Raw genomic sequence first — 22,882 nt, forward strand, 5'->3', positions numbered from 1 at the left:
TAGTAATCACAATTCAGGATTTTTCATGTAACGATGTCGAGTTGGGTCAGTTGTACAGTGTGTGGTAGGCTTTAAGGGGAGATTTGCCAAATATAGCATCATAGGAATAGTTGTTAAGTAATAATTCATCAAGAATAAAGTTTTATGGTGTGTTACTGAAAAGAGGTCATCGTTGTGTTCCGAAAACTGTAGTTACTAATTAGGTATCAGAAAGGTGCAGGGGCTCTGGTTACACTTGCAGGATCTAAGTACATTGTGTGCAGTTACTGTTCAGGGTCTTATAGATTCTGGGGCTTTACTGGGTTACTGTTTGGGGATAGCTAGGGGCAGGGTTTTGTGCTAACCACTCAGGGATCTGAAAAAGTACAAGGTCTGTGGTTACTGTTCAGGGTCTTTATTGGGTTAGGGGTCTAAGAGATGCAGAATCTGTGGTGCACATTTTATTTTTGATCTGATATGTGCTTACCTTTTCGGTTCTGACAGGTGTATGGGTCTGCGGTAACTTCTAGGGATCTGATAGGTGCATGGTCTACCAGACACTGGGGGATCTTAGAGGTGCATGCATGGTGCTGGAAAGAACAAATACTTACTATGTAGTTACATCACTATACCAAGTATGAACTAAATCAGACATATAGTTGAAGATACACTGAGTTTTAGAAATTTATGTTAAGCCCCACCCACTCGTTAAAATGCATGGCATGGGAACCAAACACCGGCCAGTTGGGACAGTTTTCAAATACTCACATCTCTCTAAACTGTCCTCCCATATCATGCTTCAAAGCATTCATACTGACAGTATAAACAGTTCCCAACCTTCATCTGATTCTAATGTCTCCCTAAACTGGCCACCCATATTATGCTTCAAAGCACTCGTATTCCTAACCTTTATCTGAAAGAAACATGATATTCAAACTGCTCATACTGACGATACAAGTGCTTTGAAGCTTGGGACATGTATAGAAAAAAAATTGTCCTAACTGGGTCCCAAAAACAATAGGGCACATCTACAAAAGGTTACATTTGGATGAAATTCTCAAAATAGAGAACCTCGACAGCTAGGTAAACATTCCAAATTTACCAGGTTTCGAGGATAATTCAGCAAGAAGATTATCTTAGGAGAGTAAAGCTTTTGAAGAATATGTACCCCTCCTGATATCACACACCACCTACTGTGACCAACTCCAGGGAAGAATCGAAGGGTTTAGTCAGTCAAAATAGGTTACATTCAATCAACCGTATCTTGAGTTCGGGATAAGATACTGAGATGGGGTTTTTCGACTAACTGTATGGAATGTACATAGCTGTATGACATTATCTATGAAAATATCCCTTTAAAGAAATGCTATTAGTTTGCTTTTTCCAAAAGTAAAACACGAAAGAGAACGAAAAACAAGGAATTCTGTTAGAGATGACTGTGTAATGAGGTTACAAACATGCACTGATGCTAACACAACATAATACAGACAAACAAATAAAGAAAGAGAAAAATAAAAATAATTGTTGTAGAATTTTAAAATACCACCGATATATGGCTGACAATGGCTGCTAAAAATACTGCGAGAAAAGAAAACTACATAGACTTAAAATTGAAAGGTTCACAAATATTGGTCTACATATGACAGTGAATTTAGTGAAGTTCAAACTCACCTAGAAGTTACAGGTAGTGTGGTAATTGAGAAACACCTCACTGCACCCAATCCCACCCCCTCATGCCCAAATGAAACAATATCAATATAGTCAAAGGTAATAGGAAACATTCACCTTTTTCTCCCCAAGACTATCTGTGCAACTTCCAATTATCCTACATGTACATGTGGTGTCCTGTATCCACCCTCCCCCTTTCCATCCCATCCATCCCTCTTTCACCCCTCTATTTGTCTGCACCCCTTTTAACACTTGTTCAGAAGAATTTGAGAAACTTCATGGTTATCACGGTTAAATACCATTACAACCACAAACAAACTTGTGCTCTCACTATCAAAAGATAAAACTGAACATATCAATCTGTTGTATATGTACCAAAACATAACAATATATTTATCAGGAACAACCAGTTATCTGTGATGCTGCCCGCAAGTTACAATATTTCTAACTTTCAGAAATAAAGATAACTCATCAATTTTGTCAAGGATATGAAACTTGGCTATAACAGAAGTGTTAGTGTTCGTATTCTCTCTCCTGCCCATTTCTGATCAAGTGAATTAGGACATTTTGGAAATGGCCATGTGTTTAAACTAACTGAAATCATAAAAATGATTTTCCTCTGATCTTCTTTTAAGGGTTCAACAGAATCCTGCCACCAGCAAATGTTAACTCACTAAACTGGTATCAAAGAGCTCTTCATGCAGGATTTTTAATTTTCCTACAAATTGTCTTTTGTTCAAACACTCGCTACATATATTTCATCAAGTTTTGTGACATGACTGTTAGTTTTATGCAGTTTTGTTACATCACGGCTATTTGAATGAGAATCGATTTAGTTTATACATGATAACATGCCTCAGGATTACAACAGAAATCATACTTTAAAATATATATTTTTTCCCTTAAAAACAAAATAGATAATAAAACAGCACCAAAAATGGTCTCATACTTTTCATCAATTTTTTCAAAACATCTTACATTTATTGGCATTCTGTGACATTTCTTACATATTGTTTTGTTTTAGCTATCAGCTTAATTAAATTATTCCGAGTAAATGGATTGTCAATCACACAAACATCAGAAGGAACACCCTGCACACATTCCTTGTCGACTCGAGTATTCAACTTCTAGTCTCCTTGATATTTAACCCTATGTTAAAGTTCTGTAATCGACATTATACTCAACAGTCAACATTGTATTTGTATTAATACACCGTATAAGCCACTCTGTATACATCTCTGTACTCAACACTGCATTCAACTCTACAATCAACATAGAATTCTCAGGTCTCAACACTGTGCTTGACTCTATACAATCAACTGTACGCAACTTTTTTAATATCAACTCTCTGTACATTCCACTCTCGATTCAAACTCTACATTCAAAACGGAATTCACCCCTATACTCAACTCCCTGTACTCAACACTGCACTAAACTGTGTACTCAAATCAAAACTACATTCAAAATCTACACTCCAACTCCATGTTTAATTTATTACTCCTGTTCTCCGTAAGTAAACGTTTTCCACCAAATGTCATGTCGTTGATAATTCTACAGGATTCTACAAGTACACCATCCACCCATATTCACATGACATTATTAACGTTAACCGGCTCTGCATGAGAACGACGTCCATACTTTCAGAGAAGCCACGGAGGTGTTTGTTCCTTCCCAAATGATGACTATGATTGACCTCCAATTCTCCTCTGATGCACCTCTTGGAAACCTTTCCATGATCACTTAGGTTGTATCCTATCAGCGTTAACTCTGATGATACTATGAACTGACCATTTACACCAGACAGAAGTCTAACACAGAAGTCTTAAAATCAAAATGAAGCTTAAATTATATCACTGGGGAAGATCAGCAAGGCACCAATGTATATTTTGGCAAGTAAAGTATGCACCCCTTCCCCCCCCCCCCAAAAAAAAGGGAAAAAGAAAGATTCATTCACAAAGTACCCCATAATTCTTAGCACTCTCTCTAAAACATTTTTCTTTTACTAAATAGAAGCTTTTACATGATTGACAGAAACTTAAATACGATTTCAAAGATTCTAGTCTATAAACGGCAGAGAGAAAAAAAATGAAAAGACTGTACTCCAGTAATCAAGACCAAGTAACTGTACGAAGGATACCAACAACAGCTCATGACAAAACGGTCCACCGTTGAAGATCCTGCAGGGATCGAAGCGAGGATCAGGGCCCATTAACGTTAAGTACTATTTACTGACACAAGTTCTGTGCAGTAGGGAAGCAGTTTTTGAAACGGTATAAACGGTCACACACGACAGTGATTTTATGCCCAATATTAAAGCGGCTATGCGAGTTTAGTGGCACTTCACACGTATTTTGTTTAGGGTACATGCAAACGACTTATTCATCCAGGACACGACCTGAACAATAGATCAATATATATATATTTTTGACTTTTTCACGATTGAGAAGGCAAAGAGCGATCGGATACCCACTGGGGTGTTTAACTTTGTAGTGAACGTGAATGCCCTCATGCTACCAGACTTTGTAGCGTGAACGCTCTCATACTAGGAGATCAACTAGAGTCGTGATCTTGCGTTCCGGGTGGATCCCGACCGTGGGCGAGCAAGATTGCAGCGTGAAACACTCGGGAGATCAGGCGACCGGAGATTTCCGGGTACTTCCACATAAAGACAGATCAGTGCAAGTCTAAAAGGTGAGCGCAATGTAGTACAATGACCAGCTACTAGATTTGATGTTGATTCAACAACTGTTCTCAAACGTGGACGCTTCAGGTCAGATTTATTACCTTATTACCCAAAAGAAAACAAGATCTCGATTCTCCTTGCGCTCTCAAAATGTAAACAAGCCCCCCAAAATATAACAGAACCATATCCTTGTCACTGAAATGCCTTCGTTTCAACTTCAACCATTTCTTCTCCATCTTACAGTACACCTTTCACTATCTGATGTAAGCCCCTCCCTCCTCTGCTTCTCATGGCTCACAGATTCTCAAACGTAAGAGAATCGATTTTACCTTTACAAGAAGCTTAAACACATATACCTTTTATGCCTTTTGCTGACCGATTTGCACACATTCATCCAATACATGTAACGATACACAGATTAAGTAAAACAGTACAGACATTTCGTTTCCCAGGCAATTACATGAATCATAATAACACCTATTTTTAAACAGTATAGAATTTTTGGCCTTTCCTTATCAAGACAGAGTTCCATTACAAGATGACAAATGTGAATTAGTTAGTTACATTGCTCCAGCATTCAGTTTGTGGTCAAAATCATTACTACAAGAAAGTACATAAAAAGCATTAACCCCCCCCCCCCGGCCCCCAAACTCCCCCTCAAATTTACAACTGTACCTTTTTTTTGTCATGTACATTAGACACTTCATATTTGTGCATGGACATTTAGTAAGTAAAAGAACATTCGTTTATACTTAAAATTACAGTTGCGTCCATTCTGAATATATGTTTTAATAAATATTTCCCACATCCAGGCGATCAAACCAGCCTGCTAAAATAATAAATGTTTTAAAAGCTATTTACAAAGGAATAGATTTAACTCACAGATTTTTTTTTTTTTTGGTTTCTAAATGGAGAAAATATTCTACAGCCGGGTTTTGCACACAGTTATTAGTAATAGTAGATTTTGTAAAGGAAAAAATGCAGAGACTGATATTATGAGAACATGTATTGAACGGCCAATCCCTCAGTAAACAGCATGAATTAGGCAACACGGTTTGCAAAACAACAAACATCAAGTTTGTAAGTTTTTCTCAAAAGAGAAAATTTAATATGTGCAGAGTTAATTTGAGTTGTTTACAAAACAGATGAATTAGTCAAAACTGTCAAAATTCTAGCGAAAAAAAAAGAACAATAATAAAACATAACAAATCTGCCATAATCAACTTTATGAATTCACACATTTTGTCATGTGTTTTATATACCGTAAGCTGTGTGGGTGTGTGAAAGCTCCATTGACTCCACATACATTCTACTCTGGGCGCCAGTACACAAATCGGATGTTACCATTCCGTCCACTGTAGAAATAGGCCTTTGCTTTCATGTACAGAAAGATTCCTCGGAAAAATATTAGGATTCCTGCGAACGACGATAAAACGTGGAACGTTTATGTTTTCTATACGGCCGTTGGAATGGGGATTAAATTGGTTTAGGAACTTGGAAATACATGACTAGCAAATTAGAATACTAGACCTGAGTGTGTGTAAAATGTGATGTATTCATGACAGGCCCCAGCCAAACGTTTGAAGACCAAAGTTACTTGCTTTGGAGGGGAGGGTGGGTGGGGGGGGGAGATACAGGGGTGTACACTGACAGCTTACCAAACTAGGAGACCCATTTATGTCGCACAGCTGAAGCATGGGTAATGTTACAGTTTGTTATGACTTCCGTGCTGGACGACACTGACGATTAAAATATATGGTAAATAACACTGACAACTGAGTTATTGACCCTCACTTCGGTGTATGATTGCATCATCTCTCTCTGGACGTCATCTCATTCCATTTCTTATATGATATCATTCATATTAGAAAGTGTATCTATATGTAAATCAACTTAATTTTCAAAGAAAATGCACTCTGTAGTTTTTTTTTTTATGTGGTTAAAAACAACTGAACCAGTTGGGCGGTATGCTATGTTGATCAAGAAACCATCACGACGTGAAACCAGCTGGTACCATGTTAAATGAAAATAAAGGGAACTGAAACAAGATACGTACCACAAAATATGAGGGCAGCTAGCAGACACACGGCACTCTGCATATATGGTGTACAGCAATCAGAATACTGGAACACGACAAAGACGAAGAATTCATGAATATTCATTAAAATTGTTACTCTTTGAAGAACAACATTCTGTATTTGGAATGTATTTATGATAACAATGAGGTTTTTCCGAGATCTTTAAGCAGCTGCTTTGCTTAAAGCGGATGTCACCCACCTAACGAGTCTGTTACCTGGATTCACATTCTAGCATGGTTACCTGTACTTGTACTTGTTGTCAAGGATTTGTAGTTGGATTCGGTACTCAAAGGAATTTTGGAAATTAAGTATAAAGAGTCCAGTACAAGATTAAGTACTGGGGCTTTTAGCCTTAATGCTCATATCCGTATTAACGATTCATGCTGTTGTATTGGTACGACAAGTCTACAAACTTAGCAAACCTACTGAGCATTGCTCAACAAAAGATTATAATTGATCCCAAATGGGACACCATGTCTTGATCCTCTACAAGATTGCTATTATCTATTTCCAAACTTCCTGGTACAATTTGTTGCACTAAGGTAAAGCACTATTGTTTCAAGGTCACCCATTTTTTTTCCTGTTATGGTTGAGTACTACCAACAAACTGTAATGAGCATAACCCAACAGGTAACTCTTAAAGTCTACAGACACTTATGAACAGCATTGTCCTAATCAATGTAATAGGCATTCGAAACCATGAAAATAGCTTGCACAATTCCCATCAAAATATTTTTTCAATTCTAGTTTCATTGAAAATTAACATTAGCCCATTGATGATGTCAGCCAGTTGGGACATTTTCCTAATGCTAATACCTCTAAACTGTACTCCAATATCATGCTCTCAAAGCACTTGTATTGTCAGTACAAACAGTTCCTAACCTTGATCTGTTAGAAACATTATTCATACTGCTCGTACTGACAATACGACTACACTGAAGCGGGGCATAACACTACAGTATAGAAAAAATTGTCCCAACTGAGTGATGATGTAAAGGGAATGACTGCCTAATTTTCTGTGATGTTATTCCTGTTTTTACAACCTTCATTTCAAGGACACTGAACACAGCTTTGTGGCCTATGGCTACTTTTTAAAATATTTTGTCTTCTTTGCAAAGAGGAACATCACATTATTCAATTATATATGTGGGCTTGTAATTATGGCTTAAACCTTAATTAGGGCTATGAAAAGGATTTTGATGAGCACAACACTCCACATCATAGCTTGCAAATATTTCATGAGTTTGCCAGATTTATCAAACCTTTCAAATGTGTATATCTTGGAAACGAAAAGAGCTTTTCGATAAACTTTCAACAGATTTTGAATGAGGTTATCACACACAACAAATGTACTAAATATGGGACAAAATTGGCTAAGTGTCTATAGTCCTTTATGGCTGTCATGGTTCATTGTTCTCACAGGAAGACAATACGGATTTCTCAACTCATAGTTCAATATCTTGTGTGTAAAAGTAAGAGTGCCTGACGTTTCGATCCTAGCAGGATCTTCTTCATGCAGCCTATGAAGAAGATCCTGCTAGGATGGAAATGTCAGGCCCTCTTACCTGTACACATTCCCTTACACAGGCTCTTAAGTGGATAAGCAGTTTGCTAACAGTTTCGTTTTATTTTGACATCAATATCTCAACAACAATAACAACAAAATCACCTGCAAATCCTTATTTTTCAAAGAATTGAAAGGCTATGATGTTTTCAATGTGTGTTAATACATCCAACCTAGGTGGACCATTGACCATTTATCCATAGAGCACTGTACAGATTATACGTTTTGTCACACCTTTTCCTACACTTTGAGTCTGATATCAGTGCATGTTCCTTGCTCTGTCGTCGTTCTTCTTGTTGGAACTGAAGCAATATTAAATGATGCAATTAGAGATGTGGCTTACCATGGCGATTAAAGACCACTTGACCATGGATGCTCCAAACCCAGCGAGGGCGCCATACCTTCCTGCTACAGTGATACTCAGGCAGTATGCAAAAAGGAATCCAATCCAATTAAAAATGAATGCAACTGATAATAAAGAGAAAAGAAAGAAGATTGTGTCAGCAACAACTCCTGGAAAGGCAAACTTATATATCATCCACTTATATTAGTTTCAAGTAACCATCTCATAGGGAAGATACATTGGCAGTATACATACAGACTTTCAACTTTTGTAACTCTATGGCATAGAATTCAGGCACTTTCCCAAAAAGGTTCATTCATTCATTAGTACCATCTTGGGTGACCAATTTATCACATCAGAAACGTGTTGACTACCTGAATGCTGTGTGTAGCATCTCACTAGGTTATTTGTGGCTACCATATGGTGACTGCAATTTGCAGACTCAGGGAAGAGGGGTGGAGGAGTGTGCTCAAGCCAATATCTGGGGATGCGATGGGCTTTTGGCTTCAACTGAAAAAACAGGGGGTGTAATTCCAGGTATCATGCAAGGTAATGTGTATTCTGAATAGCACCTATCCTCTCCTCTCCCCCATCACCAGGAAACAAATGGTTCACAGAAAACTGGGTTCGACAGAGAATAGGACTTGTACTTCTAAATCCACTGGTCAGAATCCCATTCTAGCCAACTAAGGTGTTTTTTTTCCTTTTATAAACTTTAGAATATTGATTGAGAACTTATAGTTATGAACCCTTGATTGCAAACATGGTTGGAAAAGCTTGCAAATTTATTCTGAGATTATCACCAGTGATGGAACAATGATGCCCCTGATGAAGGTTACAGATGGAATAGGGATTAAGGTGTTCCAGATTACTCGGCAACCAAGAGGGATTTAAGGAAGGGTCTGTGCAAGATTAGTTATCCTAGTGTTCAGCAATTACTAATGATACATAGTTCTACTACATGAAGAAGTTCAGATGTGTGACTTACTGATTAAATGATATAAAACTACCGTACGGTAAAGTTCCAACGTGTTACTTACTGATGAATGCGAGGATAAAGACGATATCGCCTCCCAGTCTGTTTTCATCATTTCGGAATTCACTTTCCTGGTTGATAGAGAGAAAGATGTTTGAGATATTCAATAATGAAGAGACTGCTAAGGCTAAGGCAGTCCCCAAATGAAGTGAAATTTAGAGGCAATGTACCAACTGGAAGCCTGAAGGTTGTGGTACTAAGCCCGGCCCCTCGCAGCCTAACTAAGGTTGGAATCTCCCCTACAAGGTATCAAAAATACTTCACAGATCAAGTCTCAAGCTATTCATTTCAGTTGTTAATATGCAAATTTGTGTGTGCTATAACACTAGAGTCCTTACCTCTAAAGATTTTGCAATGCTCGTTTGGGAAATTTGGGATACAGATATATAGGCCTATTAGAATGAAACAGGTCATGGTTGCGTAGCTTTCTTATCACTAAAATGACGCTAAAATGCTGGAATGTCCCAAGAGGACCTTTGGCCCCTTTACCCCTTGACCAGGGGCTTTCCCCTTGAATCCCACTGGGGGTAACATCTCAGACTCCCCTGACGACTTTGGCAAGATCGCTGGCGCGAACACTGATGCATACCATCAAAGGGTACCATTAAACATATCACAGAGTAAACATATCAAAGGGTGTACATATTCCCCCAAACTCACTGGTTAGGGGAATGACAAGGTTATGATAGGAACAAAGTCACTCAAGTGGTACAGCGATCATAGGTGCACACCTGTGTGTAAACACTTTATAAACTGTTTCAATTGCAGCCACAAATATGAAAAGGCTGACAGGTGAGGGTGTTGGACACCTCAACCCAATGCAAAGAAGGACATTCATATTAACTTACATTCAAAAGGCCAACTCTTATGAGTTTCTCCTCTAGGGATGCCTGTAGCTGCTCCTGATAATCTGGAGGATAGGGGGGCAGGTCTGAATCTGTTTGATATGGAGGAGGGGCTTCATCTGGAAATTTATCGTTTTCTGTCGGGGTTGGGGGGCGATCGTCATGTGATGACTGCTCATTTGTCTCTGAATAGGGAATAGAAGAAACAGGATAAAGAAAATATATTAAGTGTTGATGGTTGAAAAGAGTACATTTACCAAAATAATATTCTTTGACATTCATAATATATGTAACTAATATTATTCATATTTCATCAGTTTTGTTGCTTGTGTTCATTTCACCAATGTGCAGATCATTCTACATACAATACTTGTAAAGTAAGATACAAACCAGCATTGTTACAAAATTTGTCTTAAACTTGTTTTCTTCAAACAAGCATTCCAGATTTAGGAACAAAATGTTAAGATGGTATGTTACACAGTGCACCACTGAAAGTTCCCAAAAAATGTCACATCCTCATATGACTTTAGCTACCCATTTTCTTTAAAAATATCATATAAAATGGAATATGTTGCAATGCCACTCCAAAACAAAATTTAGATTGGGCTCCAAGGGTTGCTTTAACTTCTGAATTTTTATTTGTGCACTGTTCTTTGAGCACATTCAAAAATCAATTAGGAGCATGTACCACTATAGTTGAAATTTAAATATTAATGCTATCATACCCTTTAACTCAGACCACTAGCACACCAATGGCACTTAAATGCAAAGTGCAGTGCCCCTTTTAACAATTATGCGAAGGCCTACCATTCCACTAATTGCTAACTGTGTTCTTCTACTACCACAAATAATTTTTAAATCTAACCTTTTTACTTACCGTGTTGTGATGAAGACGAATTTGTGATGGGGGCCATGGATCTCTCATCTGGTACAACAAGGGCAAGTCTGACCTGCTGTATTGCAGCTTCAACATCTTGTTCCTCATGGAGCTGTATATTTTAAGAGGCAAAAAATGGTCCAAATTTGCAAATTATTTCCAGCACTAAACTAATGATTCTTGGTGTCTCCCTTAGTCCAAAGACACTCCAGCACACAATTGCAAGTTACAATTCATCAAACAGCAATAAAATAACTTCATTATAGCAATGAAAGCTTGGTTTATCAAGTACTAAGTAGGTACCTACCTTGTAGTTGTAATACTAAGTAAAACACATATTCTTCCACACATTAACTGTGTAATCAAAGGAACCAACCTTAGAAAATAACAATGTTACACTCACAAAAGTATTCGTCTAAATTGTTTCACACTAAACTTGGTAATATTGGTATCACTCACAGTACATGGACAAAAAACTCTTGGCTAAAGCCTAAGGTGGGCACTAATTTAGTAAATGTTGATCGCCTGGGCAAGGCCTACTTATCATGTATACAGCTACAACACACTTGGCATAGGGCCTTACTTACAGTTACAACTTACAACAACATTAAAGTAGAAGTCACACAAGTAACAAAAGTTAGGCCATTATTATTAAAAGTACACTGAAGTACAGGCCTAGCTTAACGTAAGTGACGACTAGGTTATGTTAGGCCGTTGGCGTAGCCTAGCTTAGTTCGGCTAAACCAGTACAAAACTGCATATATTTCTTACTTGTGTGTAAGGTGGAGGGCTTGCCATTTTGATGGAAAAATCAACCTCCTCTTTTGAAAAAATTCTGTACTAGTTAACAATTCAACAAAGAATGTTCCGTTCTTTTCTCAGCGGTATTTGCAATATGTTCAGTCACACGTCCTCACTTGCTTGTAGATTCTTGGTAAGCAGTTGTAGTGTGTTCGGCAGACGGTATCCGTAATGATAATTTATACGCAATCTATCCTATACATAAACAATATTGTACTTCATCATATAATTAAAATACCACATATGTAAGTTGCTGTGCACTAACTGTGCATGCAATATTCCGCGAGTGAATACAAGTACAGATAACGTATAGCAAGATTATCCTTTTCTGCGCTGTGATCTAAAACTGATGGGGGCTCGTATACATCAATACATTTATAGTTCAACAAAAAGGCGATACGTACCATAAAATTTATTAAATATATAATAATTTTCTATTCTTAAAGTAATGTCTGATTTCTGTTCTTGACATTGCATTTTATTTGTCTATGTTTGACCTAACAGCAACACAGAAAATCTAGAAGATGATTTCTCTGTAGATACAGTGCACAAAACCCGGAAGCAGATTTAAGCGTTTACTGTTACGTCACTGCATGAAGAATGGTTTGGCAATAACAATTCTATATTGTTTCAAAAGTTTTGCGTGTAGAGAATGTTAAAGGGGTAGCAGAACGGCCCGGGGAGTCATGAATAAATGGACGTAAAGTTGAACATTAACTTTGATAGATTGTGGTTCCTTCCTCCATGTCGCACGTACATCATTCGTTTGGGTGAACATTTATTCTCAAGCCCTCCAAATAGTTCACATTTTGAGCACCATTTGTGACGTGCGATATTTCATGGTAAATTTAGTAGCGATTTATTGTGGCTGTCAAAGTCTCGTCAGATGGTGTACGTTGGTATTAGTTTGGCAAGAATACAAATTGGAACATCGTAAAAAGCAGGAGTCTACTTACATAACTTACGCCACCAATTGCAATTACATTTCATGCTAGAGCTGTTTTAGAATGTACTTTTTGAATTTTTCTGATGCATAAAATTGAAGGGGGGGGGGCACCAAAGGGTGCGGGATTTCCGGGGAAGCAATTTCAGACAGTAAGTATTCTCTTCTAACGATTTTTACTCACAAAACACAGCGGAAAGAGGAATTGCTCTCAAACTTCCAGAATAAATTTCCTTTTTTCTACCCTAAGTAGCCCTCATCCACTTCCCAGACCCCTAAGCTCATAGGGTATGACCAGTGGCGTAACGATGAGCCTGGGGGCCCCGGCTCCTGGCCCAAAGGGGCCCCTATCAGGAGGTCCAAGCAAGGGCGTCCGCAGAATTGTTCACAAGGGGAGGGGGGGTGGGAGTCAGTAGGTCATGTAGGTGTAACACACTTATTGATACTATCTATGCGGAGCACCACCACGGATTGGCGTGGAGCGTTCTTGCCAAAAAATAATACTCCTAGATCGTCGGAAAAAGACACTTTCCGGGCATTTCAAGTTGCATTTACACATCTGTTATTTTGAGATCTGTCTTAGGAATTTGACCGTATGCAGTGATCATAACTAGAGAAGTGCTGGTTGGATGAAATCATTGGAATGTCAACTTCGTTTTAACTTTTTTTCAAAATGTTTACTTAATGCTAAATTACATCAAGAGAAAATGACAGAACAATACTATCAACATAGCTATAAAAAATCTTGTTGTATGAGTGAAAAACAACAGTCTTGCATGAGGTTTTCTTTCCCAGTAAAGCAGGCCCTCCCTATCCAAAGAGGTACCCTTTTTCTGTGCCCCCTTTTGGTTGGGGCCCCCGGCTCAGCACGGTCTGAGCCCATAGGAGTTACCCTACTGGGTATGACCCTCAACTTTCTTTCCAGATCTAAGGAATGTTTTTTCCAGATCTAAGGACCGTTGTTAGAGTAGACAATGGAATGCTTTAATAAAAGCTGAAAGTGGAGGATGCACATGAGCGGCCACCATTAATGCGTGCAATACTGAGTGATAATACTTTGGAGAAGGCGTAAACAAATCGTCAACATTGGAAATTGTCCCAAATTTTATCTCCACTATCATTCAAAACCCTCCTCAGGAATGAAATTATCTTTTGGGACCCCCTAAGCCAGCACAGAGGCCTCAAAACTGACAACCAAAAAAGGCGCTGTTTACAGTTTAATACAGGTGTACATGTGTATGCACATTGTCTGCACAGTAAATTCTAATTGGAGGACTCATTCAAAAGCTTTGGATCCATGTATAACTTGCTATTACTTGTTATAACAAAAGTATGAGGAAATGGCAAATAAGAAAAAAAGAGCTTTATTATTATTATATTTTTAAAGAAAAAATTCCAGTAGATCACCTTTTCCTTTGTATCCCATGCCAGGGACCCTGTGGCAGAGCACAATGTTAAGCCTACCTGTGACCTTCCTGGCTTTTGAAGATATAGATATGTCAACTGCCACAACTTCTATATTTCATTTCTAGGTGATTGAGCAACTATCATTTTGATTCTACCAGTTGGCAGACTGTCAGGGATTGGTATTATGTACTGTCACATGTTGCAAGAATACCCATTCACACACTTCTGTAAAGGCATTTCTAAAGGTCTCAGCTAACCCCACTGTATCCAGGCTTCCCAAACCAAAGTACTGTTAGTACATACAGTCAAAGTCCAACTTGAACTATTACAAGAGGACCTTTGCACAGGCCTGACCTTGGTGTGGAAGAAATATTTTCTGGGTGGGAGGAGGGGGGGGGGGGTTGTGGGAGGTGATATGGGTAAAAACCGATTGATGGAGATATCATTGCCAAGGGAGGTTCAGAGGCAAACACTGCAAACCTCCAATGCTATTTAGCCAATAAAGATATCATTGCATTATACCATGCTTTCTCAATGTTAATACATATAAGAACTCTGCGTACAAGCATTTACCAATTTTGTAACCCTTGCCCATTGGCAGCTTGATTCTTTTCTCTCTTGTTATACAAAATTGAACGATTCTTGCTGATACCATTTTAATCTAACATAGACCCGGAAAGAAAAAGACAAAGAAAAATCAGCTATTATTAAACTCTCTCTTTATTCCAAACATAACTGATCACAATATACATCTCGACTGAAGGACTATTTAAAGTCTGCATCAACTGACCAGCTCTGTCACTCTCCCAGGAAACGATCTCTATTTATTCCTCATTTCAGATGAAACACCAAAATCAACCTTAATAACCATAGAGCAGATTTCTCCTCCTCCATATCCTACTACTTTGTACAGTTACTTCAGTTGGCATCCTCGTAGCTGCACAAAGAGGTAGATTAAATAACTTTCTAGCTGGCAACAGGGTCTCTTCCTCCTATTGTAGATTGATCAATGAGTTTCAGTTGTGATGCAATGACATTAAATAAAACTTCTTCATCATCTTCCTGTGACTGTTCCCAAAGTGGAACCCTCTCGATTCATTCAGAACAGTTATTCATTGTCAAACTGGCCGGGTTGCTTCCTATTCAACCTCTTATTTTCCTTGTTTCCCCACGAATAGACAAGATAAGCCAAGATAAAAGCTTTAGGGGAAAGAGAGAGAGTAGAGAAAAGAACAATTGAGATGAATAACTGGCCCAAGAACAAGAAGAAACTATGGTTTTTATGTGTTACAACAGAATAGTTTGTGTAAGTGTGTGGGGGAGGGAGGGGGGGGTCACCACTCAACCTCACACAAAAAGCAGTTGTTAGCAAAATTTTCTTATCCCTACCCTCCCCCCAGTAGAGTGAGGGGAGAAACTCACGGACTATAAATAAACAATGGACTACAAAAGACATACATAAAATGTGAAACCTAAAGGCTATGGCACGTGAATGCGTGTTGATCGTAGCAGTCACTAGTCGGTAATGATTTTAAGTTATTTTCGGCGAACAGAACTGAAAATGTATGATTGAAACTAGAAAAGGACTCTTTCATCAATGTTTTAATTGTTCCTTTCAATTGATCAATTATCAGTTTCATTTCATTGTCTGATTGTAGTTAAATAGTTTAGAGCAAGTTGTATGGAATGGTACAGATGAATACTTACGTGGTGTCACTATGAAGACTTTGGCTCTAAACCTGCGCCAGAGGTTAGGAGCGCCATTTCTAAAGTATCCAGCAAATGCCTTTTGCTCAAAAGGTGACAGGGAATATGTGATAATATTACTGTATCGTCCAATATTGCCAAAATGCTTCCCCATGATGAACTGAAAAATGTACAAACAAAACATCAAATTTTAGTTCCATATTTGAGTTATCATAGGTTTACTTAGGTTAATGATCCATTATAAATTCAGTGATTTCTTTACTCCTCAAACCTTAACAAGTAGACACCTATTTTTTTATAACTGCCACCTTTCTCTTATTTATAAATTTAAACACCAATTCAGAGTCTCAGACACAATAACATAGACTCCCAGTCATACTAGCCCTAAATGCTGCATAATACAACATAAAAAATAAAAAAACAGGAATTTGGCCTAAAGCTAGACTAGCAAAATCAAATTCGGTACAATTATAGAATACAGGGCCATTCATTAACTCTTCCCAGCATCCGGATGCGCGGTGTGTCTGTACATGTCCGTACACGTATGACAACCTCTAAAATTCCATCACGTATTTCATTTTGACTCCGCATCCGCGCATCCACCCCGGGAGTACTAGGAATGGAATTAAATAATTTTCGAAAAGTTTCAACATATACCATCACGTATTTCCAATACTGAAAGTCCCGTATGTACGAAGATATTCCACATCAATAGTGTGTCGTTCTTAAAAGGCATCCGTACATGTGTGACGCCCTCTAAAATTCCACCACAGAAGTACTAGGAAAGAACTTAGGAAATTTTTGACTTCGCATCCACGTATCCACTCAAAAAGAAAGAACTGGGACTTTGACATTTTTTGCTCACATACGTACTGGGGTGAGACTGAGCATCCGCGCATCCGGATGCTCAGATAGAATCATCGAGTGGCCCTGTATTCTATAATTACTCCTCAAATTCCAACCAACCATAAAATTATATGAGAATGAAATTTTTGGTGGAGTTCATGTACGGTTTATCAAATTGATATCGATTCAGTAGTGTAGGTCGAACGTACTGTTATTAAGCGTTAGGCTACTTTAGACACTTTTAAGTGTGGCGTATTGTAGGCTAACATTAGGCCTCATTGGTGTAGGCTAAGTCGCTTCGGAATTTTCGCCGATGTCTTTCATACTACGATTAAACCAGCTTTAAAATGACACATAAATTCGAGAAAAAAAATAACTACAGTACCTCATCATATAAATGACTAACCGCCAGAGTGACAAGAACGGTCTAAAACTTACCAGTTTTCAGGAATCAGCAGAGTTGTAACTTACGCAATCAACGATGGACCGTCACTAACTTGGTGTACAATTTCTAACATCATAACCTTGGCTAGACATTACTGTGTTGAACTAGCAAATGAACCAGGCCTATGGAGCGCCAAAAGGTACAAAACTCATCGTTTGCTGCATGAAAATCCACCACCACAGTCGTATATGAAACAGTTACATTCATGAGCAGCATCAAACTCAATAGCATGGTCAAACTGAAATCCAGCACGGAAGAAGAGGGTGGTATAAGGAGTGACACCATTTCTGATAGGTTCTGAATTCATGGAGAAATGTCATAGTCAAGAACAAAGTAAAGATGCGTGCATGTAATGATTGTGTATCTATTTCGGTTTTCAAGATATTCAATGAAGAGTTGTTGCTCCAAATTACTAGTGTATGGAGAGCATATATCAGAGCACTATATTTAAATACTGGCGGTTCAGGGGTTAAAATCCCTCATAAGCTACAGCCTTTATAGACATTGCTTGTTCCCCCGAAGCGCAAATATACCTATGAGAGAGAAAGAGAAATTCCATGTGAAACCACAGGTCCATGGGGTAAAGTCAATGAACTTACACAGCCTGTGTAAGTTTCTCTCGTAGCGAGTTAAACACAGACATACATGTTAGAAAGAGGTATTTACAGTTCTCTTGAATCTTTTTCAAGTCCTGGTGAGACCTGGGGTCTAACGTTCCCTGCACCGTTTAGATATTCTTCTTCTCGACATTTCTAACAGGAGTGTATTGCTGTAGGCTGTATCAATCCGTTATCCTGATATTATCAAAATCTTGGATATTTAGGCGTAAGGGAGAAACAGAGGAGAGCGAGAACGATTTTGTTTCTCTTCAATCCCTTTTTTATTACTCTTACGTCATGGGTGTAAGACCACGAACTGAAGTCAGTCGTCGATAATACCCAGGCGCGTCGATAAAGCGCTGGGTCGGGTTCCGGTTCATCAATTGACCCGGGCCCAGACACGTGTCCACAGACCCCCCCCCCTCTATTTATGTCATGCATTATGATTGCACATTGGAGTAAACTGAATAGTTTATCCAGCCTCTGATAATTTAATATTGTATAGCGCCCTCGTAGCAACATCCTTGACAACAACAACACAATTACAAAAGCTGACTGCAAAAACAATCTGATCATTTGGCCTAAGCTGTGTGTTGTTCATCGTTGAACCATATGTACTTCCCTTTGCAGTATTAATCTCGTAGGCTACTTGATCAAAACAGCAACGAGAGACTCACACTCACAGGTCCAAAGATCACTCAGTTCATAATTTGTGGTGTTCGTCTGGCTTAATTGTTTTCAATGTTAACGAGCCCATCCAAGTCTTCTCTTGTCTCAAGTGTTGTACCACATATCAACTAAATAAAACCTAAAAACAAGAACATTCTTTAAATACAAAAATTAGATTACCGAATGAAATGACGTCCCTAACACGAGATGTGCACAAATGGTTGCAAAGTTTGGACCTCACATTTCCAGTGAGGAACGTGCGAAGGTAAGACACATTAGCTTAGGCTACTGTAGCCTATTTCCTGAGAATTTTCAAGGTAGATCTCGCTTACTATTAATTGGTTTGTAGTCCGAAATATCCTGTTACTAGGCTTTATTACTATAAGTAATACTAGCCTAAACTAGCCTAAGTTTGTTGAACTGACTCCTGAGTGAGAGCACAAGTTATTGCCATACCTAGGCCTAATGTATCATAGGCTGTAGCCTAACTTTATTTTAGCCTTGGGCTAAGAAAGGCATCTGTAGGCCTAATTAAATAGCCAAAGTATTGCAATCTTCATGGTAATATGAAGTGATCACTATGTTTTAAAAAAATATTGTTTTCGTAATCTTGTTCAATCTTTTTTCCCTTCCAGAGATTTCTCCAATGGTTACCTTGTTGCAGAAATATTTTCCTGGTACTTTCCTCAAGACATCCAGATGCACTCCTATAATAACTGTAATGGATTACAAGGGAAACTGGGCAATTGGTGCCAGCTACAAACAGTGAGTCCTTACAGTTACAAACCTACACTTTCAACTTAACTTCTTCACTGTCATCTTATGCAAATAAATTGGATAGATAAATTGGGACATTCACTGCCAAAGTTGTATGTGGCTAGTATGAGACATGCTTCAATGAAATATTTATAAGCATCGCTGTAAACTTTCTCTTGTTTTCTTCTCACAGTTCTTTAAGAGAAGGAGTATCGACATTCCACAGGAACTAATTGAGGGCACTCTCCATTGTAGGCCAGATGCAGCAGAATTGTTGGCTCAATTCCTTTACTCAAAACTTACAAATAAGAAGTGAGTATGGTGCTAATGTGTTCTTTACTTGTATGTACTACATTCAAATCTGACACTGTATATTTATCTGCAAGACTTTGTTACACTATCACGATTAGGTGAGAATATAGGGTGTTGTTGAGCAAAGACTGATGTTTTTGATATTGCTTCTTCCTTTATCACACAGTTAAGGTTGTACTTGTTCTTAGTTGGCATCAGTACATGGTTTTATCAAACGTTTAGTGGACAAGTACTACATGTTTGCCACGATTAATTTCGATAGACTGAATATGTGTGTTGGATATCTCACCACACAACAAACGTGTGTAACATTTTGCATTAGATTTCTTGAATGTATATTGCATGGTATATAGCAGGGCTTAGAAATTACCACTTGTAGCTCATAGGCGATGTGACTATATATGGTTTCAAGATACTAACAAAGACAGTAAAATATTCAGCAATTTTTCATTTTGTGTGTAGCAAGACACAGCAACATAAAAAGTACAGGTGTATCCTATTCAATCTTAAACCAGTAGCTGAGAGGGGTGTAGGGTGGGAGGGGAGGGTGTCAGCCAGAGGGGGTTCTTTGTTCTTGGATTTAGTTATATAAATTTCATAACTCAGCTTTATCTCATTATTTGGCAGAATTAAAAGATTAGCTTTGAACAGGGATATAGACTTTACAGACCATCACTACCAACTCACCTTGCCGATGCATGCCAGGAATACAGCGACCATGGCAGTCAAGACAAACCTCAAGATAACAGAGCTTGAGACCGAACCAAACATTATTACATGTCAGCAGAAAGTAAGTTGTTAGTATTGTAGAGTCCACTACATGTATGCACTTTTGTCAATCTTAAAAGATTTCAATTCGACTGGAAATCCAAATTTGAAGCATTCATGGTGACACTCCAAATGATTACTAAGTACAATCTAGTTGTCTTGATAGATAGTAAGCATGACTTTGAAATTGTCATGATCTGTAAACTAGTCACATTATCATGATACGTAACCTATAGTTGCATTGTCATCAAAGGTAACTTACAGTGACATTGTCATGATAGGTTTCCTACAGTGGCGTTACAATGGTGGGTAACGTACAGTGGCATTGCCATGGTAGGTAACATGGTAGGTAATGTACAGTGGCAATACCATGGTAGTACAGTGGCATTACCATGGTAGGTAAGTTACAGTGACATTGTCATGATAGGTATCCTACAGTGGCATTACCATGGTAGGTAACGTACAGTGGCATCACCATGGTAGGTAACGTACAGTGGCATTACCATGGTATCTAATGTACAGTAGCATTACCGCGGTAGGTAACCATCAGTGGCATTATCTTGATCATTTACCTACAGTGGTGTTGTCATAATATCTTGACATGCTCCCTTTGGTGGAAAACGCATGTTGTTTAGCGTGCATTTTCACTCAGAGACAATGATAGCAATTTTCCCTTTTTCAAAAGGCGCAAGACATCATCTATAAACGTACCCAACACAGACAGGAAGAGAGGATAGAGGATCCTGATCGGTTTGATATCCGTCCATCTATCGGTCAGAGGTGTGTCAGGAAACCGGGACAACACCAGAGTACGGTGTTGATCGATCAGAATTCCGAGGTTGCATCTGTTAGCAGAGCCGAGAACCCTTCACCTCATCGTAAGTTCACTTGATTATCTTCTTCCGTCTTTTTCTGTTTTGATCAAAAACTCATTAAGCACCTATGCTGTTGTAGCCCTGGTGGTCTGTAAATGAATGGCCGGCTAATCTATTCAATTTATTTGTGGGCCAAAGAGTGTGAAGGTGGACTGGGGAGTCCACTACCTTATCTTTTGAAGGACTTCAGTAATATCGAAACAACAGCAATAGTTGCTGACAAATAGACTGCGATAAAATGAGAACAAAAACTAACAAGATGAAAGTTGCAAGAATAATGTATTTCTGAGAGAGGCTCACATTAGCTCCCTGGCAACCTGTCCTCAACAATTTTTGTGTTAATTTGGTTTAATTCTTTTAGTTTACTATTTTAAACAAATTTCTCATACTGCAGTGCATATGAGCTTCATATCTCAAGTTTCAATTCAAATTATGAAGAAAATAAGAAGACAGGTTTTGAACAATCCTCCGAGTTCCTATTTATATGTGTTTGTTTAGTAACTCTGGAAAGTTTATGGGGTGACAAAATTGAAAGATAGAGAGAAAAACAATGTGAGAAACAGTAAGGGGTGTGTCACTGTCTGGTGAAATTTGGGCATATTGTAACCCTGGCTGTAAGCCAAACTTTTGGGGCATTGTGAATGTGAAACCATTACGCTGTTATAACTTGACGGTAAAATGTGAAATCATTTCTGTTTTTTTTTTAACAGGTCAGGAAAGTCCTTTGGTGGCCAGCAGCAGCGGTAGCATGCCATACCGTGAAATCGTTGTCAATCAGTTGGACCACACGGTACAACAAATCATCAGACCGTCAGGAACCCTTTCACCTAACAATGTCCTTCCCCCCATCAGTGGAATGTAACTACCGTCGGAATTCAGAGACAAATCCATACATGCACAAAACGATAACAGAGTCATAAAAACAATACTAGAGAGTAGACCTACCAACCGTGTTTATCTTGAGGTTGATATTAGAGAGCCGACAGGAAGCTGTGGCAACGATAACGAGATGTTGCGCAGTGATACAACAGAGCTATTAAAACTACAGGGTGCTGTTGTAATCAGGGAAAGCTGTCGCATTTTACTGGGAGGGGACCAGTAATCAGGGAATACTCTCCACAGTTTAAATTATCTATGTCAAGGAATCGATCACAAGCAATATAAAGCTGTCACGTCATTTTGTCCTCGTTTCTTTTTACCAAATGTACAGTATACAGAAATAGATTTGCATTTCATATTCATAATTTTGTTCCAACTCGTCTTTTTTTGTCGTGCGGAGTTCTCCAAAAAAAGTCAGTGAAGAAAACCACCTTAACATGAAATGAGACTTTATACAGTCTATGAAAGGTGGTTGATACTTGTATTTAATTAATAGCAACACTGAAAAACAGATGTTCTGAATCAAAGTTGAAAGTTTTAATTCATTTGCTAATATTTGATCTGTAGGTGACAAATATGTACAGGGGGGGAGGTGGGAGGGGGGGTGGGTCTTACTTTGATCAATTGCGATCAGATTCAGGGTAATAACAGACTTAACCTTTTGAAAGAAAAATTTGCCGATACCACCAGTTGCGTTTATTGGTCACATGCGAAAGGTTGGTCCATTATTCATCCTCTTTCAAATTAGTTTATGAGCAAAAACAGTGGCAACAATAAAAGAAGACACGAGGAAAGGGTATTC

General features: G+C 38.4%; 3 protein-coding genes across 3 annotated transcripts; 1 reads left to right on the forward strand and 2 right to left on the reverse strand.

Annotated features, from left to right (window-relative positions):
• Positions 1 to 1,400: 1,400 nt before the first annotated feature.
• On the reverse strand, positions 1,401 to 12,060 carry LOC139979352 (uncharacterized). Its single transcript, XM_071990054.1, has 7 exons — positions 11,845 to 12,060; positions 11,074 to 11,185; positions 10,200 to 10,381; positions 9,356 to 9,422; positions 8,316 to 8,440; positions 6,387 to 6,453; positions 1,401 to 5,746 (listed from the first exon to the last, which is right to left on the reverse strand). Exons 1-7 carry the CDS (start codon positions 11,869 to 11,871, stop codon positions 5,640 to 5,642), a joined length of 687 nt encoding a protein of 228 aa, XP_071846155.1. The 5' UTR covers positions 11,872 to 12,060; the 3' UTR covers positions 1,401 to 5,639.
• A 2,866-nt stretch (positions 12,061 to 14,926) lies between these two features.
• On the reverse strand, positions 14,927 to 17,373 carry LOC139979905 (cytochrome b-c1 complex subunit 8-like). Its single transcript, XM_071991117.1, has 3 exons — positions 17,216 to 17,373; positions 15,932 to 16,091; positions 14,927 to 15,424 (listed from the first exon to the last, which is right to left on the reverse strand). The coding sequence occupies exons 2-3, from the start codon at positions 16,083 to 16,085 to the stop codon at positions 15,333 to 15,335; spliced, it is 246 nt and encodes an 81-aa protein (XP_071847218.1). The 5' UTR covers positions 16,086 to 16,091; positions 17,216 to 17,373; the 3' UTR covers positions 14,927 to 15,332.
• A 985-nt stretch (positions 17,374 to 18,358) lies between these two features.
• Positions 18,359 to 22,445, forward strand: LOC139979351 (spermatogenesis-associated protein 4-like). Its single transcript, XM_071990052.1, has 6 exons — positions 18,359 to 18,755; positions 19,126 to 19,255; positions 19,440 to 19,558; positions 20,186 to 20,348; positions 21,012 to 21,204; positions 21,912 to 22,445. The coding sequence occupies exons 1-6, from the start codon at positions 18,679 to 18,681 to the stop codon at positions 22,061 to 22,063; spliced, it is 834 nt and encodes a 277-aa protein (XP_071846153.1). The 5' UTR covers positions 18,359 to 18,678; the 3' UTR covers positions 22,064 to 22,445.
• Positions 22,446 to 22,882: the final 437 nt, after the last annotated feature.

The sequence above is a fragment of the Apostichopus japonicus genome, chromosome 14 (assembly GCF_037975245.1).
Source record: "Apostichopus japonicus isolate 1M-3 chromosome 14, ASM3797524v1, whole genome shotgun sequence".
NCBI classification, from domain to species: Eukaryota; Metazoa; Echinodermata; class Holothuroidea; order Aspidochirotida; family Stichopodidae; genus Apostichopus; species Apostichopus japonicus.

What these genes read in the sequence shown, in the direction of transcription:
- LOC139979352 (XM_071990054.1), bottom strand. Translation starts at nt 11,871, where the DNA reads ATGGCAAGCCCTCCACCTTACACACAA. An exon ending in TTCGTCTTCATCACAACACG is followed by an intron (nt 10,382 to 11,073) that starts GTAAGTAAAAAG and finishes TTCCCTATTCAG; the next exon opens with AGACAAATGAGCAGTCATCA. An exon ending in AGCTGCCCTCATATTTTGTG is followed by an intron (nt 5,747 to 6,386) that starts GTACGTATCTTG and finishes CGTCGTTCGCAG; the next exon opens with GAATCCTAATATTTTTCCGA.
- LOC139979905 (XM_071991117.1), bottom strand. Translation starts at nt 16,085, where the DNA reads ATGGGGAAGCATTTTGGCAATATTGGACGATACAGTAATATTATCACA. An exon ending in AGTCTTCATAGTGACACCAC is followed by an intron (nt 15,425 to 15,931) that starts GTAAGTATTCAT and finishes TTTCCCCTAAAG; the next exon opens with CTTTTATCTTGGCTTATCTT.
- LOC139979351 (XM_071990052.1), top strand. Translation starts at nt 18,679, where the DNA reads ATGACGTCCCTAACACGAGATGTGCACAAATGGTTGCAAAGTTTGGAC. An exon ending in CCAGTGAGGAACGTGCGAAG is followed by an intron (nt 18,756 to 19,125) that starts GTAAGACACATT and finishes TTTCCCTTCCAG; the next exon opens with AGATTTCTCCAATGGTTACC. An exon ending in CGAGAACCCTTCACCTCATC is followed by an intron (nt 21,205 to 21,911) that starts GTAAGTTCACTT and finishes TTTTTTTAACAG; the next exon opens with GTCAGGAAAGTCCTTTGGTG.